The sequence below is a fragment of the Brachyistius frenatus genome, unplaced genomic scaffold, assembly GCF_029030835.1.
Source record: "Brachyistius frenatus isolate BFR_SWC_R1_liver_20210118 unplaced genomic scaffold, ASM2903083v1 Contig_10, whole genome shotgun sequence".
NCBI classification, from domain to species: domain Eukaryota; kingdom Metazoa; phylum Chordata; class Actinopteri; family Embiotocidae; genus Brachyistius; species Brachyistius frenatus.
Genome location: NW_027210609.1, coordinates 2,655,883 through 2,674,692, shown reverse-complemented (window position 1 = coordinate 2,674,692; position 18,810 = coordinate 2,655,883). Strand labels below are relative to the sequence as shown.

Below are 18,810 nucleotides of genomic sequence, written 5' to 3'. Positions count from 1 at the left end.
AGTGTATGGACTCACTGAAATGTACAGTGTGGATATGTGAGTGGAGGTTGTGCATCAGGGTCTGTTGCACACTCTTTGGCTTTGTCATTAATATGGATCTATGTTCGCTGATAGGTCTGCCTTTCAGAGTGGCTGTGCAAAAGCTATTGTGAATAGTGTTTCCGCACTAATATCACAATGAAGATAACTGAAGCTGACATACTATTTTGAGTATTTAAATAAACCGTTGAAATGCTAATTTGGGCAATCATAAAAGTTAGGAAGGATCATCCCAACTAGTTTTTGTCTATCACCAAGTTTGTGTGGTATTTTAATAAGCACATCCTGTTTCATAAATCTGAAAATGCAATGATACAGATAGGATCATGGTGATTGCGCCAGACGTTATTATAGCAGAGTGTTGGAAACGAGAGGAGATAGTCCATCGAACATGTGAAAGCAAACATTTTATTTAAACTGTCTTAAAAAATGATCACAATGCATAAAACTAAAGACCCACAAGTTGATCTGAAGTGTGAGATTCATGTAACATCCAACTGGAGTTGTAAAAGACAAAAGCCTGGTGAGGCCATCATCAGTCTTTACCATTGCATTAGCTGCAAGTCTTAAAGGCCCAATCCTCACAATGTTTTAAATGAATTATTATTCAATGTAGATTCATGACAGCAATATGTCTGTAGCTCATTAAAGGAATGTCAAGATCGGTGCACATACTATCTTCTTAGTAATTGCTGTGAGCCATCTTCTCAGCCAGATGAATATTGATAAGGTCACTGAATCCTGACTAACAAGCTAACTCACTGTGTTTGAGTGCCTTGTTAATTCAGGGACAGTGAAGTACCAGTAGGAATAAAAGGGTAATTTTTTTTTCCATCCTGCATTACATCATGTAAATTTTAAATGAACCCTTGTGATTATAGTCCCAGAGATATTCATAACTTCAAACTGCACATGCCTTCCGTAGACCTGCAGTTATTTCAACCAGCGTGGTTGTATTATTTCAACCAGCGTGGTTGTATTATGCTGTGCATCCTCATAAGATCAAGTTTATTGTGTGTTTCCATGGCCAAACAGTTCTTATTCATTTAGAATTTAAAAGCAGTAGTTTATATGAAGGAATCTGAATGCACATGGTAAAGGAAAGAACAATATTATTGGCCAAATTATCATGGCCAAAAATGTCATATTACAAACCCAATTAAAGGCTGTAGGAATTATGACTCATTCATCAGGAGTAAAGACGGATGTTGTGTAACTTAATGTAAAGGGTTAGTTTGTAGGATTTAGGAGGATCTTTTGGTAGAAGTTGAACATGATACATAGCTATGTTCTCATTAGTTTATAATCACCTGAATCTATCAGATTATCATTACCATAGAGTGAGCCCTTCATATCTACATATGGATCTGGTCATCTTCCATGTGCCACGCTGCCTCGCCATGTTTCAACAGCAGGCCAGAACGGACAAATCAAACACTTACTCGAGAGAGGACATGTCACGTTTTCTCGAGTTTCGCAGCAAGTGTAGATTCACCAACACGCTTGGAAAGGCAGGATGAGGTGATGGTTGTTCAGTTGGTTGTGTTTTGCTGCTAAATCCTGAACACTGTTTCTTTAAGAGCCACAAAGCGCACATAGGGAGGATATTTATGGTGGGGCAACAAAACGTGTGACATTTGTATGGGAGATTGCTGTTTCCTTGTTTCACACAACGTTCATAAATTTTTTTTATTTTTTATTTTTTATTTTTTTACCATAATGATAAAGGTACCTGTACATAAACAGAGTTGTTATCCGAATTCAACCCATTCTGTTTCTCTAACCAAGTCGTTTTGTGCAAAACCTAAATCATTTTCACGTTTCCACCACTCATCACTTTTACTGCTTTTGGAAGGTGATGGAAATGATGGCATCCTGTGGATTAATACTTTGCAGTAAGAGTATGTACACACTAAAGCATGAGGTTCTTGCCTTTTCTGCCATCTATAAGGACGCCAACTTGAATGGATCACTATGTGCTGCATACTAACCGTGAGAGTTCAATGAACCAAACGCTACCAAGCTCTTAGTCCTTTTTAGTAAAACACAGTTTAGTGTTAAGAGGTTAATATCAAGTCATCTTCTTTGGTGAAGGTTGTGAAGCAGCAGCAAAGCATGTTTGAAGCTGGTTAACACAAAGAATGACTTGTTAGATATGCATAACCAACCACACTGAGAATCCTCCCGTCACACCTCCGTCTTCCCTCCCAGTGTGTGGGCCTGTGTGAAAATGACTGCAGTGACTGGAGTGAAAGCGAATAATCCTTTTCTAATGTGTTGTTTGGAAAAAGAACAACTAATTAAAGCGGATCAATGTTTGTGGTGATTGCACGTTGATTTTGTCATTTTTAAGTGATGTTTCTATCCTGTAAGTTACTGTGAAAGCGCCACGAGATCTATAATTTACAGTACCTCTCATGGAGTTTGAGTAACTACCTTACAAACAATTTATTTAAATGCCCACACGTCCGAAAGCCTTGGCTTGGCAAAGACTCAGACTTCTGTTGAGCTCGTTGTTTACTGTCACTGTTCAAACATGTGTCAGTCTGAAGAATTCAACACTGCAGAGCACACTGAGCGATGCAAATCTTCAGAAGCGGCTTAAGGCACGCTTAATGTTAAGTATTACACCAGCTTGCATAACTACATGTCAGACCAAAAACACAAATGCAAAATTACACACACAACGATTAAGCAGGAGAATCTTTTCAGCGCTTGTGCACGCCTGTTGCCATGGAGATTGCCATTGCTGCCCAAACCTAGGGATGGAACATCAAAAAGAAAATGCCCCATTAACCACACACACACACACACACACACACACACACACACACACACACACACACACACACACACACACACACACACACACACACACACACACACACACACACACACACACACACACACACACACACTTCTGTAGCAGCACAGCTGCTCCAAACCTTCACAAGAAGAGACAAAAATGAAAGCAGCTTCTTTTATCTTAACCCACAGAACGGTTCCGGTGTCACCGAGCATGGAGTAAGCCCATAACCTTCCCAACATGACAGTCAGAAGAGAGTGATAGCCAAACTTAAAAGCAAAATTAAGGTCAAAATTGACACTGGTTAGTACCATAAATGACACTTTTAGGGTCCTACCAATTTTACGTTGAAATACTTTCAATTGATTTGTAATGGGAAAAAAAATACTTCAATAGTTATGTAGATTGTTTATTTAAACATTAATAAAACCTAGGACTCTATTAATTCCCCCCCTCGTTCAGCTGGCAGGTGTTTGTTTTACATAGCAACACCTAAATGTTTATCTTTTGTCTCTAAAAGCCAACATAGAGGGTAATAGCAGCGTAAATGAACATGTGTATTGATTTTACATTTTACAATAAATGGTGTGTACCATACACCTTTCTTTACCATAAATACTGCAATACACTGGTTTCTTTTTGATTATTATTCAAGCTTTTAGGGTATGTTTCACACCGCAGTGACATCAACAGACATAGTTTTTTCAGTTTGTTTTTAGGTATGACGTAACATGAAGAAAATTATATGTCAACTGCACCCAGGTAATGTTGAATAGAAGCTAACAGAAGAATTTTAATTGGATTTTTACAATTTCAAGCCAGCTCAAGAGCTAAATCTTAAATTTCAATTGAATGTGATTCACAATCAGTTTACTTACATTTGCAGCAGTCGCCCATAATGATAAGTTGGATGTATTTGATTTCTCCATTGTAGAAAATGTATCCAATTATTCATCATTTAATGACAGAGAGAGATTAAATCCATAAATTCTGGTCATTCATTTTTCGATCTTGTTGTTTTAAATAGTTGTGGGCATTGCGGTGTCAAAAATGTGAAATCTATTGTAAATGAGGGATAGACATTTGATCTTTTACATCTAAGTTACTTGTTTACTAATTGGCTAGTGTTTTTAGGAATGAATAAACCATGTTGTTTATCCAACTATTTAAAAATGTATTGATTGAAATGATAGAACCGTATCTGTCCTGTAAAATGTTTTAACAACAGGATTGCTGGCTGGTTCGGCCCTGGACTTGCATCCAGCTGGATGAAATTATTTTTAGTGGCTTTTCATCCTCAAACAAGTCTCTGCAGCTGCTCCAAGTGTTGTTGAAAAGCCCTCCCAAGGAGAAGAGGCTCTTTCATCAGCCACGGTTGTGGAAGGAAATTAAAAACTTGTCGTTTTTATGCAATGCACGCTCTGCAATATGATGCAGCTCTGATGGTGCTCTGCTCACTTTTGCTCTTCTTTGATGGATGATGCACTGCTGTCCTAAAAGCTTTGCTGTAGAGCTGCAGAAAAACACTGCTCCAGCATCCGCCTGTAGGTCTGAGTCCTAGTTAGTGAGGAAATTATTGTTTTCACTCCCTGTTCCCTGTTGTGTTGTACCTGGTATGTCGCCGTGGTGGAGGGAACTGTGTTTCCACATAATGATTAATGTAAGATAGCTGGCTGACCGAAATGTTTATCATACATGGTGGATTCATTAACATTGTGGTGCTGTCATTATTGTACTAACTGAGCAGGCGTCTGCTCTACTTGTTGCCATGGCAAGTTTGAATTTTGAATTTGATGTTGTGCACAGTGCAACTATTCCTTCAAGCATTATTATTTTCAGCTCTGCAGCACACTCTGCAAACTATGTTTTGCTGTGTGTGTGTGATTGGTACGTGTGTTGCGCACATGCGTGGCAAATTTGCATCTATGTAAGTTGTGGGTGTAAATCCAATTTCGAGCTTCCCTTGATGTAGATTCAAAGGCTAGAATAGACATTAAACGTGTTCTCATCCCTGTTTTGTTCTGTTATATCGACTTGAGTCACAACATCATTGCTCATGTCTAATGCAAGAGGCACAGGGAGGTGACTTCTGTCAAGGTCTACCATTGTAAGAACTTGTGGTAAAACAGAACTCGACTGTAACTTTATAATTGCATTGTCCTATGATGACAGTAGCTTCCCGGGCTGTGCCGCCTGTGTTTTAATTGACCTGCCAGTACATCTAAGATTACTCCCTGCAAGGCAAACTTCCATTCAATCCGTGTTTTCCTCACTAGTAGCTTCCCTGTTACATAAAGTAATTTCGAAGATCATTAATCAGTTGAATAAAACTTGAGTAGAGATATGAATGTGCAATTATACGGATGCCCTCGTGAGGCTGTAGAATGTATTTCACCATGTAATGAGCGCCCATTGTCAATGCCAGAAACCAGTGTTCTGATTTTTTGTTGATTATCTAAACCATGAGTCCATGAAGTCACAGGTTTTATTCACACACACACACACACACACACACACACACACACACACACACACACACACACACACACACACACACACACACACACACACACACACACACACACACACACACACACACACACACACAACACACAACCCAGGCCTTTTGTAGATAAGAAGGGATCATAAGAATATTTTGTATTACTGAATGAATCAGTGTTTGACGTAATGATGAATGTTTTGGTGCGGCATCTTGATTTAATGACCCACCCTTTCACTGAGTTGCGACCATGTGTGTGTGTCTGTATAGCTCGGCATGAACAGAAACGCTTTCAAGACAAAGGGCTGCATACAGGAGGGCTGAAAGTGTATGTATGTCAGCATCTGTGTTTTATGGAGCGGGTAGTGTGTGTGTGAGGATGCCTATTTGAGTCTGTGCTCATAGTGTATGTGGGCATGTGTGTGTTGACAGATGAGTGACGCTGCAGCCATTGTGGACTTACTGTGTTTGCGCATCTTTACCATTATTTCTCGAACACAGCAGCGCAGAACAGATGATAATGCCCTCTCCAAGCTGCAGTCGTACTATACTGAACAACACTCACTGAAGTCAAAAGAAAAGGAGGTGAGAAAGGTCGGAGGCCCATAATACTTAAAGCCCCTCTTATTTCAAAGAACATGACAGTTGACCCGATGGCCGACTGGTTTGAGCGTACACCAGACAGGGTAATAATAGTTGCGTGTTTGACTCCTGGCTGCCTGGACCTGTTTGTCTTTGTAAGGGATAAAAATGAGAAAATAAACTTCTAGCCAGCTTCTAATACACCAACAAAAAAAAAGCCAATGCAGAGTTTTATTTGTCGCCAGCATAATTACATGCACACGTGTTTTGTACTGTATCATCGCTGTTAGACGCGTTAGACGTTGTGTATACGTGTCGACTTGAAACATGTCGGCCAGAATGAGCTTAGGATGTGGCTGCAGTTCACACACTGCCGCTGTGTGACTCACTCTGGCTTTCTTGTGGTTGACTGAACACACGCCCTCCCCTCCCCTCCCCCCCTACCCCACGGGAACTGACTCATCGTGACTTGCTACGAATGTGCATCCTGCATGTTACGTAAAAGAACTGAACACAGGTCCATTTCTCGATCACTTCACAACATTATACTGTACAACACTATCTCTTTGATGACAAGACAAGCGGGTTCTCCGTTTTTCTGTCATCAGCACATTTTCAGTCACGCTGCACATCACATCAATTTGGATGCACCCTTGAGGCATTGGACTTTAATCAGTCTAAAAGCCAGGGCTCTGTAGGGGGTTGAAGTCCAACTAAAGGGTGAGCGCTGGTCACTGATGGAATTTGGTGCAATAATGTGCAGTAATCTAACAGCGTTCATGCTCACCTGCAAATTGCAAGAGTTTCCCATGATAACAGAATCACAAATTAGGAGTCGCAAGAATATCTGAAGTTCAAAAGAGAAGTGGCCGTATGGGTGGTTTAGACTGCAGCTGAAAAACAACCTTTCAGGGCCATAAAGATCAATGAATACATTTCCATCAATCGACATTGTATCAGTGTTCAACAAATCTGTGTTCAGCATGAAAGCTGCGAGTTTCTAGAAATCTCACTGCTTCACTGTGAATGATTAGTTTTGGGATAAATTTGCGAAGTTGATTTACAACCTTCAAGAAACATTTCCCCGGTGAAGACGATGATGAAGTTGCTGTATTATGGGTCTTTATTTTCCTCTACTGCAGTCTTTTACTGCACACTCTTCTCCTTAATGTTTCTCAGACGTGTGTGGGGGGATTTTCTTCCCGCTTCAATAATCTTCTTTCTCCCTCTTTGTCCTGTCATCTTCAGGCTGTTTTTTTTTTTAAGTAAAGCTTAGAGCAGCAAACGGGGCAGACGCAGACTGCTGCTGCAGGCATTTAGGAATCGTGTTCTCCTCTCATGCCCCCGAAATAGTGCATGCAAGATAAAGCCGGGTTGTGGCAGGAGGTGTTTGTTTAGGAATTAGAAGTGAAGAGAAAGGAAACATATAGTCGGTGTGTACAAAAGAAACTGTCTTGACTCTTAAATTGAAAGACTATGATCTTGTGAATGTGGTTATGTATTTGTTTACCTTCTTTGTCATCGTTGTTGTAAAGAAAATGAGGGTTTGCGGAGACTGAGAATGTTCTGGATACACTGATGTTGTCGTCCTAGAAATTGACCGTTTATTGACCTTTGATGGTTGCTGATTTACACGCTGATGCTACATTGCCCTTAAGTGAAGTCATTAGAAAAATCGTACTGCAAAAATAGTCACGACACATACTGTTGCAGAGATCAGAGCGTGATGCAAAATGCATCTGAAATCATACCACTGAGTCTAATCAAGTGTGGTGAGTGCTGCTCTCTTAGATTATAGTACTGGACACATTATTGAATGTAGGTTGGTTAATAGAAGCCAGGAAAGAGATTCATTCATGCCTTTCCCTCTTCTCCTTCCTGTGTTTTCTTGTGTTTATTCTGTGCCCTCTACAAGTCAAGTCACTTGTATTTACCACAAATCACAAATTTGCCCAGAGGGCTTTTACAATCTGTACAGCATATGATCCCCTCTATGCTCAAACTCTAAAAAAAAAAACATATCCACCATGAAGCCCTGAGAAGAGGACAAATAACAAAAACACACAAGAGGAAAAAAAATTAAGCGCACCATTAACTCATCTAGTAGATTGAAGCAGGCACACAGGGGGAGAGTCAAGAACAGCATGGAAACACACGACACAAAGACGGTAGGCTTTTTCACCACAGTGTTTTAAATTACAAATCATCCACGGCCTTCATTATGCCACGCGCTTTTTAAAACACAAGGACAAGCCCAAATGGATAGCGTTTTCAATTCCACGGGACTTTATCCGCCAAAGAAAGCACCAGCGCTGTCACACACGCCGATGGGCAAAGAGATGAAGGGGACGACATTTTGAGCAGGAGGTAGGAAGATGGATGAGTGGCAGGAGGGGAAGGTGGGGCTTGCAGAGCTGGGTGGATGTTCGTTTCTGTCTGAATTCCACCCAATGCACGCTTGCAGGAAACCCCTTCCACTGGTTGCGCACGGCACGCATCGCTACAAGGCTGCAGCACGACACACAAACGTGGTCTATGATGTAGGAGGATGATGACAGGGGAGAGGAGGAGGAGGAGGGCGAGGGGGAGGGGAAGGGGGAGGTGGAGACAGCCCAGCGAGCTTGCCGAGTGAGTGAGTGAGAGAGCGAGCGTGCCGAGCGAGCGAGCGAGAGGGAAAGGGCAGAGGGAGCGTGAGCCAGTGAAAGGGTGAGATAAGCAGAGAGCAGCATCTTTTCAGTGCATTCAGCTAACAGCAGCTCAGGAGGCAGGAAGGCAGAGTAGAGAGGGGAGAGAGCACCGAAGGGGGCACCACCACACCGCTCTCTCAGACACACACACTCTCTCTCTCTCACACACACACACACACACACACACACACACACACACACACGCGCACACACACGTTCGCGAGGAGGCGTGAGGCTCAGGAAGAGGAACAACACATACACGCGCGCTGTTTTGTTGGCGTAGCTGCGCTTTGGAGAGCTGTCTCTTGAAGACTGGACCAGAGCTGTATCCACCGCCACGTCCATCCTCTCCTCCTGCCTTCTGTTCCTCCAGCGCAGGAGAAGCTCTCCATCACGCGTCCCTCGTGCATTTTGGGCCGATTTTGCTTTCTGTCATTCGTCTAACCTCTGATCAAGTGTGTCGCCGCTTTCACGCCACTAAGGCAAGAGAAGCAAAGTCAAGAGAGAAACTAGCCGACCGCCCGAGAGACCCACCTTTCGACCGCAGCCATGAACTTCCTCCGACGCCGTCTCTCCGACAGCAGCTTCATGTCCAACCTGCCCAATGGCTACATGACAGACCTCCAGAGGACTGACCCACCTGCACCTCCTCCCCCCACTGCCTCCTCCCCTTCCCAGCAGGGTGCTGCCTCTGGCACAGCTCCCGCTCCTGCCCAGTCCCCGACCACGGCTCCAGCCCCGTCCCAGGTGCCAGCCGGCTCCCCCGCAACCCGGGAGCGCCGCCTGAGCCAGCAGGCTCAGTCGCCCCAACAGGCCCAGTCCTCCTCCGGCGGTTCCTCTGGCTTCTTCAGCTCCTTCACCAACGTGGTCAAACAGACGGCCGCATCCGCCGCCGGGTTTGTGGAGCAGTCGGCTCCCGCCCCCTCCCTCTCCAAGAAGTTCAAGATTCTGTTGGTGATTGATGAGCCCCAGCATGAGTGGTAAGTGTTCCAGATGCTCGCGACTTTAGTGATCAGTTGAGTCCTGTCCAAATGCCTGATGGGAAGTTGATGCGGATGGCGGTTGCGTTGAGAGTTGTTGCTGAATAAAACTGGAATTCTTGACGACCCCTCAAGTAAAGGGCTAACTGTGTCTTGAGTTTTTGGAAGGCTCTCCAAGTTTGGAGTAAAACATATGTGGTTCAATCTGCCAGAAAGAACATGGTTTTCTGTTATAAACCAGCTAATTTAAGTGTGGGCGCACTGGCCTAATGCTGACTGGCACCAATTTTGAAAAAGAGGAACATGATTGATTCGTGTAGTCCTTGATGAGATCTAGATAAACAAATGGTTCACATGTTCCAATTAAGTAGCTACACACACATTTACTGATTGCATTTTTTGGTGCCGTGTCTCTGTATTACAATATGTTCCATTCTGTCACTGAAGAAAAAGAAAATAGAAACAGCTTTATGAATCTAAACAGACAGGACAGATTTTGCCCGAGGTGTGGATTCACACATCTCACCACCCAGCACTGTCACCTGTTTCTGTTCTTGTGTTTTTGTGTCGTCATGACTCGCGCGCGTGTGTGTGTGTGTGTGTGTGTGTGTGTGTGTGTGTGTGTGTGTGTGTGTGTGTGTGTGTGTGTGTGTGTGTGTGTGTGTGTGTGTGTGTGTGTGTGTGTGTGTGTGTGTGTGTGTGTGTGTGTGTGTGTGTGTGTGTGTGTGTGTGTGTGTGTGTGTGTGTGTGTGTGTGTGTGTGTGTGTGTGTGTGTGTGTGTGTGTGTGTGTGTGTGTGTGTGTGTGTGAGTGTTAGAGAGCTATGAGTAAGTGTTCCTATCCCTAGACAGCACAAGTTGGCTCCCACGATATAATCCTTATGCTACCAAATTGTACATCATATGCTGTCATACAAGAGCATGTAGCTCTGAATAAAACATTGTCTTCTACAAGTGAAATGTGAGCCCTCATGCGCTTGTAATGATGTTGCTATTCCACTCGCTGCTGTCCCTGCAAATCACATTTTCAGACTGTAAACATATCTTATGGGGATGTTGATGATGGACATTATGGACGCTCAGTGCTGTCATTATCTAGATTTAGCTTTATCTTGTCAGCCTTGTATTGGACGGAATAAGTGGCCTTAGACACTTTTTACCTTTTCAATTTAATAGAGGCTCTTTAATGTTGTCATTTTGCAATTGATTTTTAGTACAACACATAAAACTGAATGCGTTTTCTGGTGTGACATGGTTGAAAGCTTCAGAAGAAGTGAGTCAATGGACCTTGATTTATACTGCTTCCAAAGTCCAGAATGAACTAGCAGGCTAAACTTTTAAGCCAATATGGGCAAGAAGTCGTAGAATAATGAAAGGTTTGAACATCTGAAGCTCCAGGATAACTGAACAAACTCCATCTGCTGATGAACACTATCTGATACGGTCAAAAGCTCACAGAGAAAGCTGATAAGTGGACTTGAGAGTGTTTTGTTCGGTGAGGTGTTCACTTTATTTTCTCCGTATTATCTCCTTCTATTATGATTTTAAAAGCTCACACATCTCAGTTGAAACTGCTCCTTGATAGTTGCAAAGGTGAATTGGATTTTTTTTTTTTTTTCGGTTTTTCTAATTAATATGTTCAAACATGCTTTAATGACACAAAGTATGCAAAAGCGTCATTCTTTGGGATTTTTCCCCAAAATTTTCCTAAAACTGATTTATATTGCTTGGGTACAAAGTGCATTATTTAAATGCTATAATACTCTTTCCAGCTGTATTACTGGCTTCTGTTTTGAGATAAACTAGTGCCATGTACCTTGATGACTTGATAACTAGTGCAATGCCCCAGTTAAGGACTCTGAAGGTTCAAAATGGACTGAATAGTTTTCACTGTTTCTTTCCAACCCTCAACACAGGATTATCTTTATACATGTGCATTATGCATGTGTGAATGCATTCATGACTATCGGAGGTTCCACTACACCGTACTGACTGAATATGACTGGGAGCGCTACGTTATGGTAATCCTGCTGTGACTGTTTTGGTGGCTTATGATTGGACGTCTACCACACATGATGTGGCAATGTCTAAATGTGAGAGACTGCAGCCTTATTTCATAAAAGATTAATTTGAATGCATGGCTTTTCTCTATAAAATCCTACTTGTATAACATCTGCAATGACTCCACAGAATCAGTAGCTGGTTATAATATCTTTGAAAAGGTGAATCCATGGCCTGAAAAAAGCATTTCTTGCCATGAGCTGCCTTTTACCATCATACGTTCGTGGATCTGTTGTTGCTGTAATTTTCACTGTCTTGTGATAATCATAATAAGTGATTTGTGGCTACCACTTACATTGTGGGTTGACTCGCATGATGCACTGTAGTTTTACAAAGAAGGGGTTATGGTTAGTCAAGATGTGCGCAAATTGATGCTGAGTGAGTTTGTGTTGACTGCAAATTCATGTCCCGATGGAAATTGGTGCAGAATTTGTACTGTAAAATATACTATACAGATGTAGTTTGTAATAAAAAAAATTGCTGCAGGACAACGGAAAATACATAAATATAAATAATTAGAAATATGATCAATGTAATGCAATACATTTGCAACTTAAGTGACATTATTTATTTTTCCAATTTGTTTATAAACATCTTTCATCCAGAGATGATATTACATAAATATTAATGTTTTTGTTTTTTCTCTCTTTTGGGGGAGTGCATATGGGCAAGAGAGTCATTCTACTAAATAATATTGATTTTCCACTCAGCAACGAGCAAACCTGAGGCTGTCAGTAATACAACTTTGAAACCAGAAAATACTTTCTGAAAATACTGCCTCTGTAAAGCCAGAATTTTGCTTTGAGATCCTTTTCCCTGGAGTTTATGATTGGATGCCCGCCACCCATGATTAGCAACGTCTGAATGTAAGAAACTGCTGCCTTAATTCATAAAAGATACATCTAAATACATGGCCTCCTTCCATGCAATCCTTCTTCTGTCACATCTGCAAGGACTTCGCGGAATCTGTATATGTATCTGGTAGGGATGAGACGAGTAGCCGGGTGAAAAGAGTATCTGGTATCTGGTGATTAGTACGAGTAATATCCCAGTAATTGTGTCCAACATCTGCACTGGTTCAAGCTTGTAACGAACACGAGCTGTGTGCACACATGCAGGCAGCTTCACTCAGAGCCCCGCCTCCTTTCCTCCAGCTCTGTGCCACAGGCCTGCTCAGTCTCAGGAATTAAGAGCAACTCGTGACTCTTCTGGTTAATTTCTGGCACCGGCTCGTTTTAATCAGGTTTGTATATAATATCTTCGGCCGAATTACTCAGAGAACTTTGCTCTTACCGGACGAGTCGCAAAGTTACAGTGCAATAAAAAACAATACAAACTTGCTCTGTAAATAGCTATGCTACTCTTGTGATTAAAAAGACATTTCTCTGAAGCTCAGTTCTGGGGCTGTTCTGTAAATAGTTCTCTAATTAATAATACATTTAGCAATTTCTGATCAACCCATATCAATCTCGGGTTTAAATGAACTACTCCAGGTTAGTTCCTGCCCACTTCCGGTCTACACCCCGCCCCATCTCGGTTTAAGCCCCGCCCCTTCCGAGTACGGATATGGGTACAGATAATTTAGTTGGTTTAAAAGATAGATCCCTAGTATCTGGTAAGGATACATTTGAATGGTGACTACATAACCTGAAAAAAACATTTCTTCCGAAACAAATCTTTACTTTGAAGTATAAGTGCACACACGGACATATACAGTACATCGGTAAATACTGCAATATTATAAATTGATGCTACACGTGCACATAAAATCACACAACACTCGAACATTCTTAAAATGTCATCTCAAATAGATGTTTTTTTTTATATGATTTTTAAAGGCTTTTTTTGACACGTCTGCCAAAAAACAACAACCCGAATTCAATCAGTAATAGTTCCTCAACTATAAAGCCAAAATGAACAACCGTAGGCCCTGTAGATAAGAGACACTTGAAATACAATAAGCCTTTTTTGTCCCCATGAGATTTGAAATTTTTTAGAAAACACTTAAAAAATGTCATGCTGCCGAATCTGAATTATAGTGAGTTAATAACAGCCTAAAACAGTCAGTCAGTAAACATTGATGTGATTAAACCTGTTGTAAAAATTCTAGACTGGAGCTCTACCAAATTTTCTGCAGCAGAAATCAAGCACAACGCCATATTAATTTTAATTGTAGTCCTTGGCTGCCTCACCATTGAATGTGTCCTCGTTCTTTAGCCCTCTCACAATAACAGCTGATTGCATTTTGATAATGGGTACAGCCTGATCCTGGAGCAAAGACTGCCGGGGGGGAAAGGATAAAAAACCAAGCAGTAAGATGTTTAAATCAATTCGACAATGAATGGGAAAATCAATGGAGAGTTCATTCAGATGCTGCTGGGCCAAGGTGGAGAATAACCTTGAGCAAGATGGTCACTCATGATTACAATAACCTTTGAAAATCAAACTAGAACTTTAGTAAAGACACTAAGCATAAATTACACTTTTTAATGTCGGAAACGCATTTGGTCAGTCAAGAATTTCTCCTTCAACAATGTCAGATCAACCAGAGCAACCAGATTTGTTGTCTTCTAAAGATTTAACACAAACAAAGCCCAATTTACACCCACACCCATGAATTACAAGCAATGTCTAATGAGCAGATTGATGGAAAGACTAAAACAAATTGGCATGCAATTAGTAATGGTCACTTCCACCTGTCACTGTAATGAACTAAGATAAAAGCTCCTATAACATTCATCATTGTATTGTCTTGAGTGGATGATAGTAATGACAAGCAATGAGGCTTTTACTGCCTCTTGCTCTGTCTGTCCTCATTTAGTTCTTTGTATTCTGAATTCTCCATTTCACGTAATTGTACTTGTTTTATTCCCTGATTTAAACTTCCATTTCTCCTTGGCGCTGGCATCCGCTTCTAAATGCTGTCTGGCTGTTGTATGGCAACCACGGGTATCATGACTCTCTCTGCAGGTGACAGCTCGTATACATTCTCAAGCATCGACTGTGCTACTGTGAAGACTTTTCCCAACTGTGCCACAAAAAGAGGCCGCAATGGGAGTCCAGCAGTGAAACAGCATGATTAAAAAGTGGTTGTAATTTCAGGCAATTCCGATTGTGGGTGTTTGAGTAGCTTGAAGTAGTCATTATGTAACAGACTTGAGCCCATTGAGATGGATGAGGGAAGAAGCAGTGTCCTCCAGGGCCTTTCAAGGTTACAACGGCACAGATGGGAGGCTTAACAAAGAGAGAGGGAGAAGATCTGGGAATCTCCCCTTTATCACTTCCTCTGGATGTCTCTCTCTTGTTTGTTCCACCCTCTCTCTACATTGTTTTTTCTCTTGTCCGTTGCTGCCTCTCTCTCTGCCTTTTATATCATGACAGACACTCTGTGTGGCTCCAGAGAAAGTGCTCCAGGTTCATGATGCGATGAAGTAATGAGAAGAGACGTGGTGATTCAGCAGTTTCCGCCCAAAGGCCACATCTGCACTCCATCCTTTGCTCTCTGTACGTCTGCATATCTCTCATTCCCTCTTTTTTTTTTTTTTTTTTTTACCTCCCTTTCTTTATCTTTCTATTTACAGTATCTGATGAATTTATTCTCTGCAGTTTCTGCCTGAGTGCCAGTGAGTGTATTCTCCAGCTAAATTGCATAAGTTTCCACCAGAGGAGATTATTTTGGATTGTTGACTTTGGAAATGACTCATGACGGAGGGTTTTGTTGGTTTGACTGCACGTTGAATGTCACCCGATCACCCTGCAGCTAAAGCTTGAGCTTTAAGTGGTTGATATTTATGAGAATGCTGTTTATCCAACAAGTTGCAACATTTGAAATTACTTCACAGAAAGCAGTTGGACTATAAACTCAATTTTACTCCGTTATTAATATTAAAAACCTGACTACACTAAGTCTATACCATGTTATGCACGCTTTGAGCTAAATGCTAATGTCAGCAAGTATATTAAGGCTATAGCATGTTTACCATCTTAAAACTTGTCCACGCTAATAACAGATATTTTCTCCCTCTGTTTAAAAAAACAGTTTGAAAACCTTGCAAAATATCTCCTTACACCCGAGAATGCAAAAACTTAAGCAAATGCTAAAAAAAAAAACATGGTTGCACCAGACAAAAGTATCCTGAGTGAAGTATCATGAATTAGTTTTGCTTTGGCGATAGTGACTTAAAATTAAACAAACAAAAATAGTACCTAATTATTAATTCATTCACAGTTAAGCTTTAAACTCGTGAAAGTGAGGTGTGATGTCATTGTTTTCCCAAATTCTCCATTTTGTCCACACATAGAAACTGGAATTTTTGGCGAAGCGGCACGTTAGAGGAAGTCCATTTTAGTGACATAAATCTCCATTTGTGTGCGGATGAGAGGTGAAATATGAAAGAAAAGGTTTGTTTTGCAAATTATTCATCTAAAACATGACTCACCTTAGGTTAGCATATCATGCTAATAGTTGCAGAGAAATCAAATTGCAGCAGTCTGTGTGTAGCTGCCTCAATGTGTGCACACAGCTAGTGTCTGTTAGAAGCCTTGATCAACAAGGATATTGACACATTTACTCGGATGATACTCGTGCTCGTCAAAAGTACATTATCTGTACCGGATGCTCGTTTCAGCAGAGTGCCTGTGTTATCCCCATAATAAATAACAGCATTTTTCCGCAGTTTGTTAGTAAGGGGGAACCCGCTGGTTGCACTAAGAATTCAGACGATCACCAATGCTTGTTGAGACATTTCTATCTGGATCAAAGTGGCGGATCAAAAGGCCAACAGAACGACCAATCAATATTGGCATCATTAAATGGCATCGCAATTTGTATGGGTTACTTGATTTCCTGTAGTTGCACTGCATAAAGTGACCTGATTGAGAATAGTGTGTTTATGTGTGTCTGGGTGCACTTATTCATGCCAGTGTAGACAGGATTAGACAGTGAGAGCAGGTGTGGAACACACACACACACACACACACACACACACACACACACACACACACACACACACACACACACACACACACACACACACACACACACACACACACACACACACACACACACACACACACACACACATATTACCAAGCACCTAGATTCGCTGTTTCTATTTTCTTTCGTCTAGTAGAAAAATAAATATTTTCCGCAACAATTCAGCATTTTTCTGTGTTTTCAGTGGTTTGGGAATAAAGTCGTTCATTGCTGAAGGTTATTTACTAAACATAACATTTCCAGCACCACCACCACCACAGAACAATACATACACTATAAACAGCAAACGGTGTTTGTATTTCCCGTTGGCAGTGACAGTGATCAGGAGTTATCGGTGGCATTAAGGTTCTCTCAGCTGTAGGTCATATTTCCAACACACACAGGTTGAGAACTGACCTTATTACAGCCGGTGGCAATGTCATGTGGTCTTTACAAGGTGCTCTTGGATTCCACCTCCTGGTGTCTTGCACCTCTTAGCTATTGTTCTATTAGATTGGTGGCATTTTGAGGCCCACGGATGAGACACAAATAAACCCCAAAGTAAAAACTGTTACCTTGTAACCGCCAGCATCGGAAGTCATATTTTTAGAAACTCAAAACTTGGTCTTTTTTTTTTTTTTTTTAAATTACTATGTGATTAATCCTAATTTTAAATGACTATCACAATAAAGCAGCTGCATTTAACATTTGTTTAAATGTCTAATACAATACATGTTTATGACCTCTAGTGGCTGTTGACTCTTGTTTGTTGGCGGTCAGATTTGAAATAATACAGAAAGGATTTTACAAGTCTGGAAAGTTATCTCTTGATCACAAGTTAAAAAACAGCAGAAATACTGTACTTCAGAGAATTTATGCTCTTTTAAAGCTAAAGAGTGGTCACACAATATATTGATTTAATTGAGTATTTTCTTTTTACCACACTTTCTGTGAAGTTAATTGATGAATAAAAACGGCATTCTCACCTCACTTCTAGTCCCACAATCATGTATATTACTGGCCAATGCAGTACCATGCATATTGATGTTGTATAATATGTTGTGGCTAGATTTGATCCCAGATTAACCTGTTTTGCTACACTGTAAGGAAACTGTGCCATTATGGCCTCATTTGTTTTTATTTTTTTATTTTTTTTACAAAGGGTTCATGTTTATCCGAAAGCAAGCCAACTATATTGTCTTCCTTAAGCATAAGCGAGTAGATTTTTTTTGACTAAATGAAACAATCCCTGCAGCAGATAAAGCGGTCAAACGGTAGGTTTAGGTTTTACAATGAAAACCGACCTGTGCTGTTTGAATGATTTGTTTGTTTGATTATAGCCTGTGATTTTTTGGGGTTTTAAAAATATATTAAGTATGATGTATATTAAATACTCCTTTCTTATTTTCCTGAGTGATACACCTTTTAAGGTGGTTGACTTGGGCGGCATTTTATAATGTGCTCCCGTATTGTCTCAGTGAGGAATAACAAACAGAGGACTTGTGCTTCTTGCCATGAGACCAGGCTATTAGTGAATACAGATTCGTGACACTGGCCGTGTCAATATACCCGTTGACTAATAACCAATTCAAAGAAGAGCTTTTATCCCCTAGGCGTGGTGGGACACAAGATCACAAATTACCCATTAACTCAAGGCCTAGACAGTTAGAGAAAGCCGTTATCTAATAGCTCATTTGAATGTGACAGGAAGGAAAATGTCCCCTCTTTTAGTATGCATGATTCCCTTTACTTTTCCATTTCTTTGCCAATTCTTTCACTCTCTCAACTGTGGCAGACATTTTGCATAGACAATTAGATAAGCACAGCAGATACTGCCTGTGCTTTCTCCATAAATTGACACCTCAACAGGCTGTTAAAATGTAAAAGCCAAACAGCCTGTGGGGCTTTAATCCCCAAAAAATGGAATTTATCCAAATAGCTGCAGGCAACAGCGGAGCCCCAACGAATGGTTATGTGAATGATGCCAAAACACAGCCAAGCTGACCTCTTGTTATAAAAAGCATCAAAGAATTTACCTGGAAGAAAAGAAAGTTTTAAAAGATTTGATTTAACTTAACAAACAAAGCTTTTCTCAATTTCTACGTCAAATTATCACCAAACCTATTTAGTAAAATGCCTGTTCCTAGTGAGAGAACAATGAAAACACTAGAAACCCTGAAAA

At 41.0% G+C, this 18,810-nt stretch overlaps 1 protein-coding gene across 1 annotated transcript in view; it reads left to right on the top strand.

The window, feature by feature from the left end:
- The first annotated feature begins 8,574 nt into the window (after window positions 1-8,574).
- Window positions 8,575-18,810, top strand: part of syn2b (synapsin IIb) — a 78,154-nt gene continuing 67,918 nt past the window's right edge. Inside the window, exon 1 of the mRNA XM_069690878.1 lies at window positions 8,575-9,594. Within this exon, the coding sequence (XP_069546979.1) occupies window positions 9,164-9,594 (431 nt within the window). The 5' untranslated portion in view covers window positions 8,575-9,163. The remainder of the gene's footprint in view (window positions 9,595-18,810) is intronic.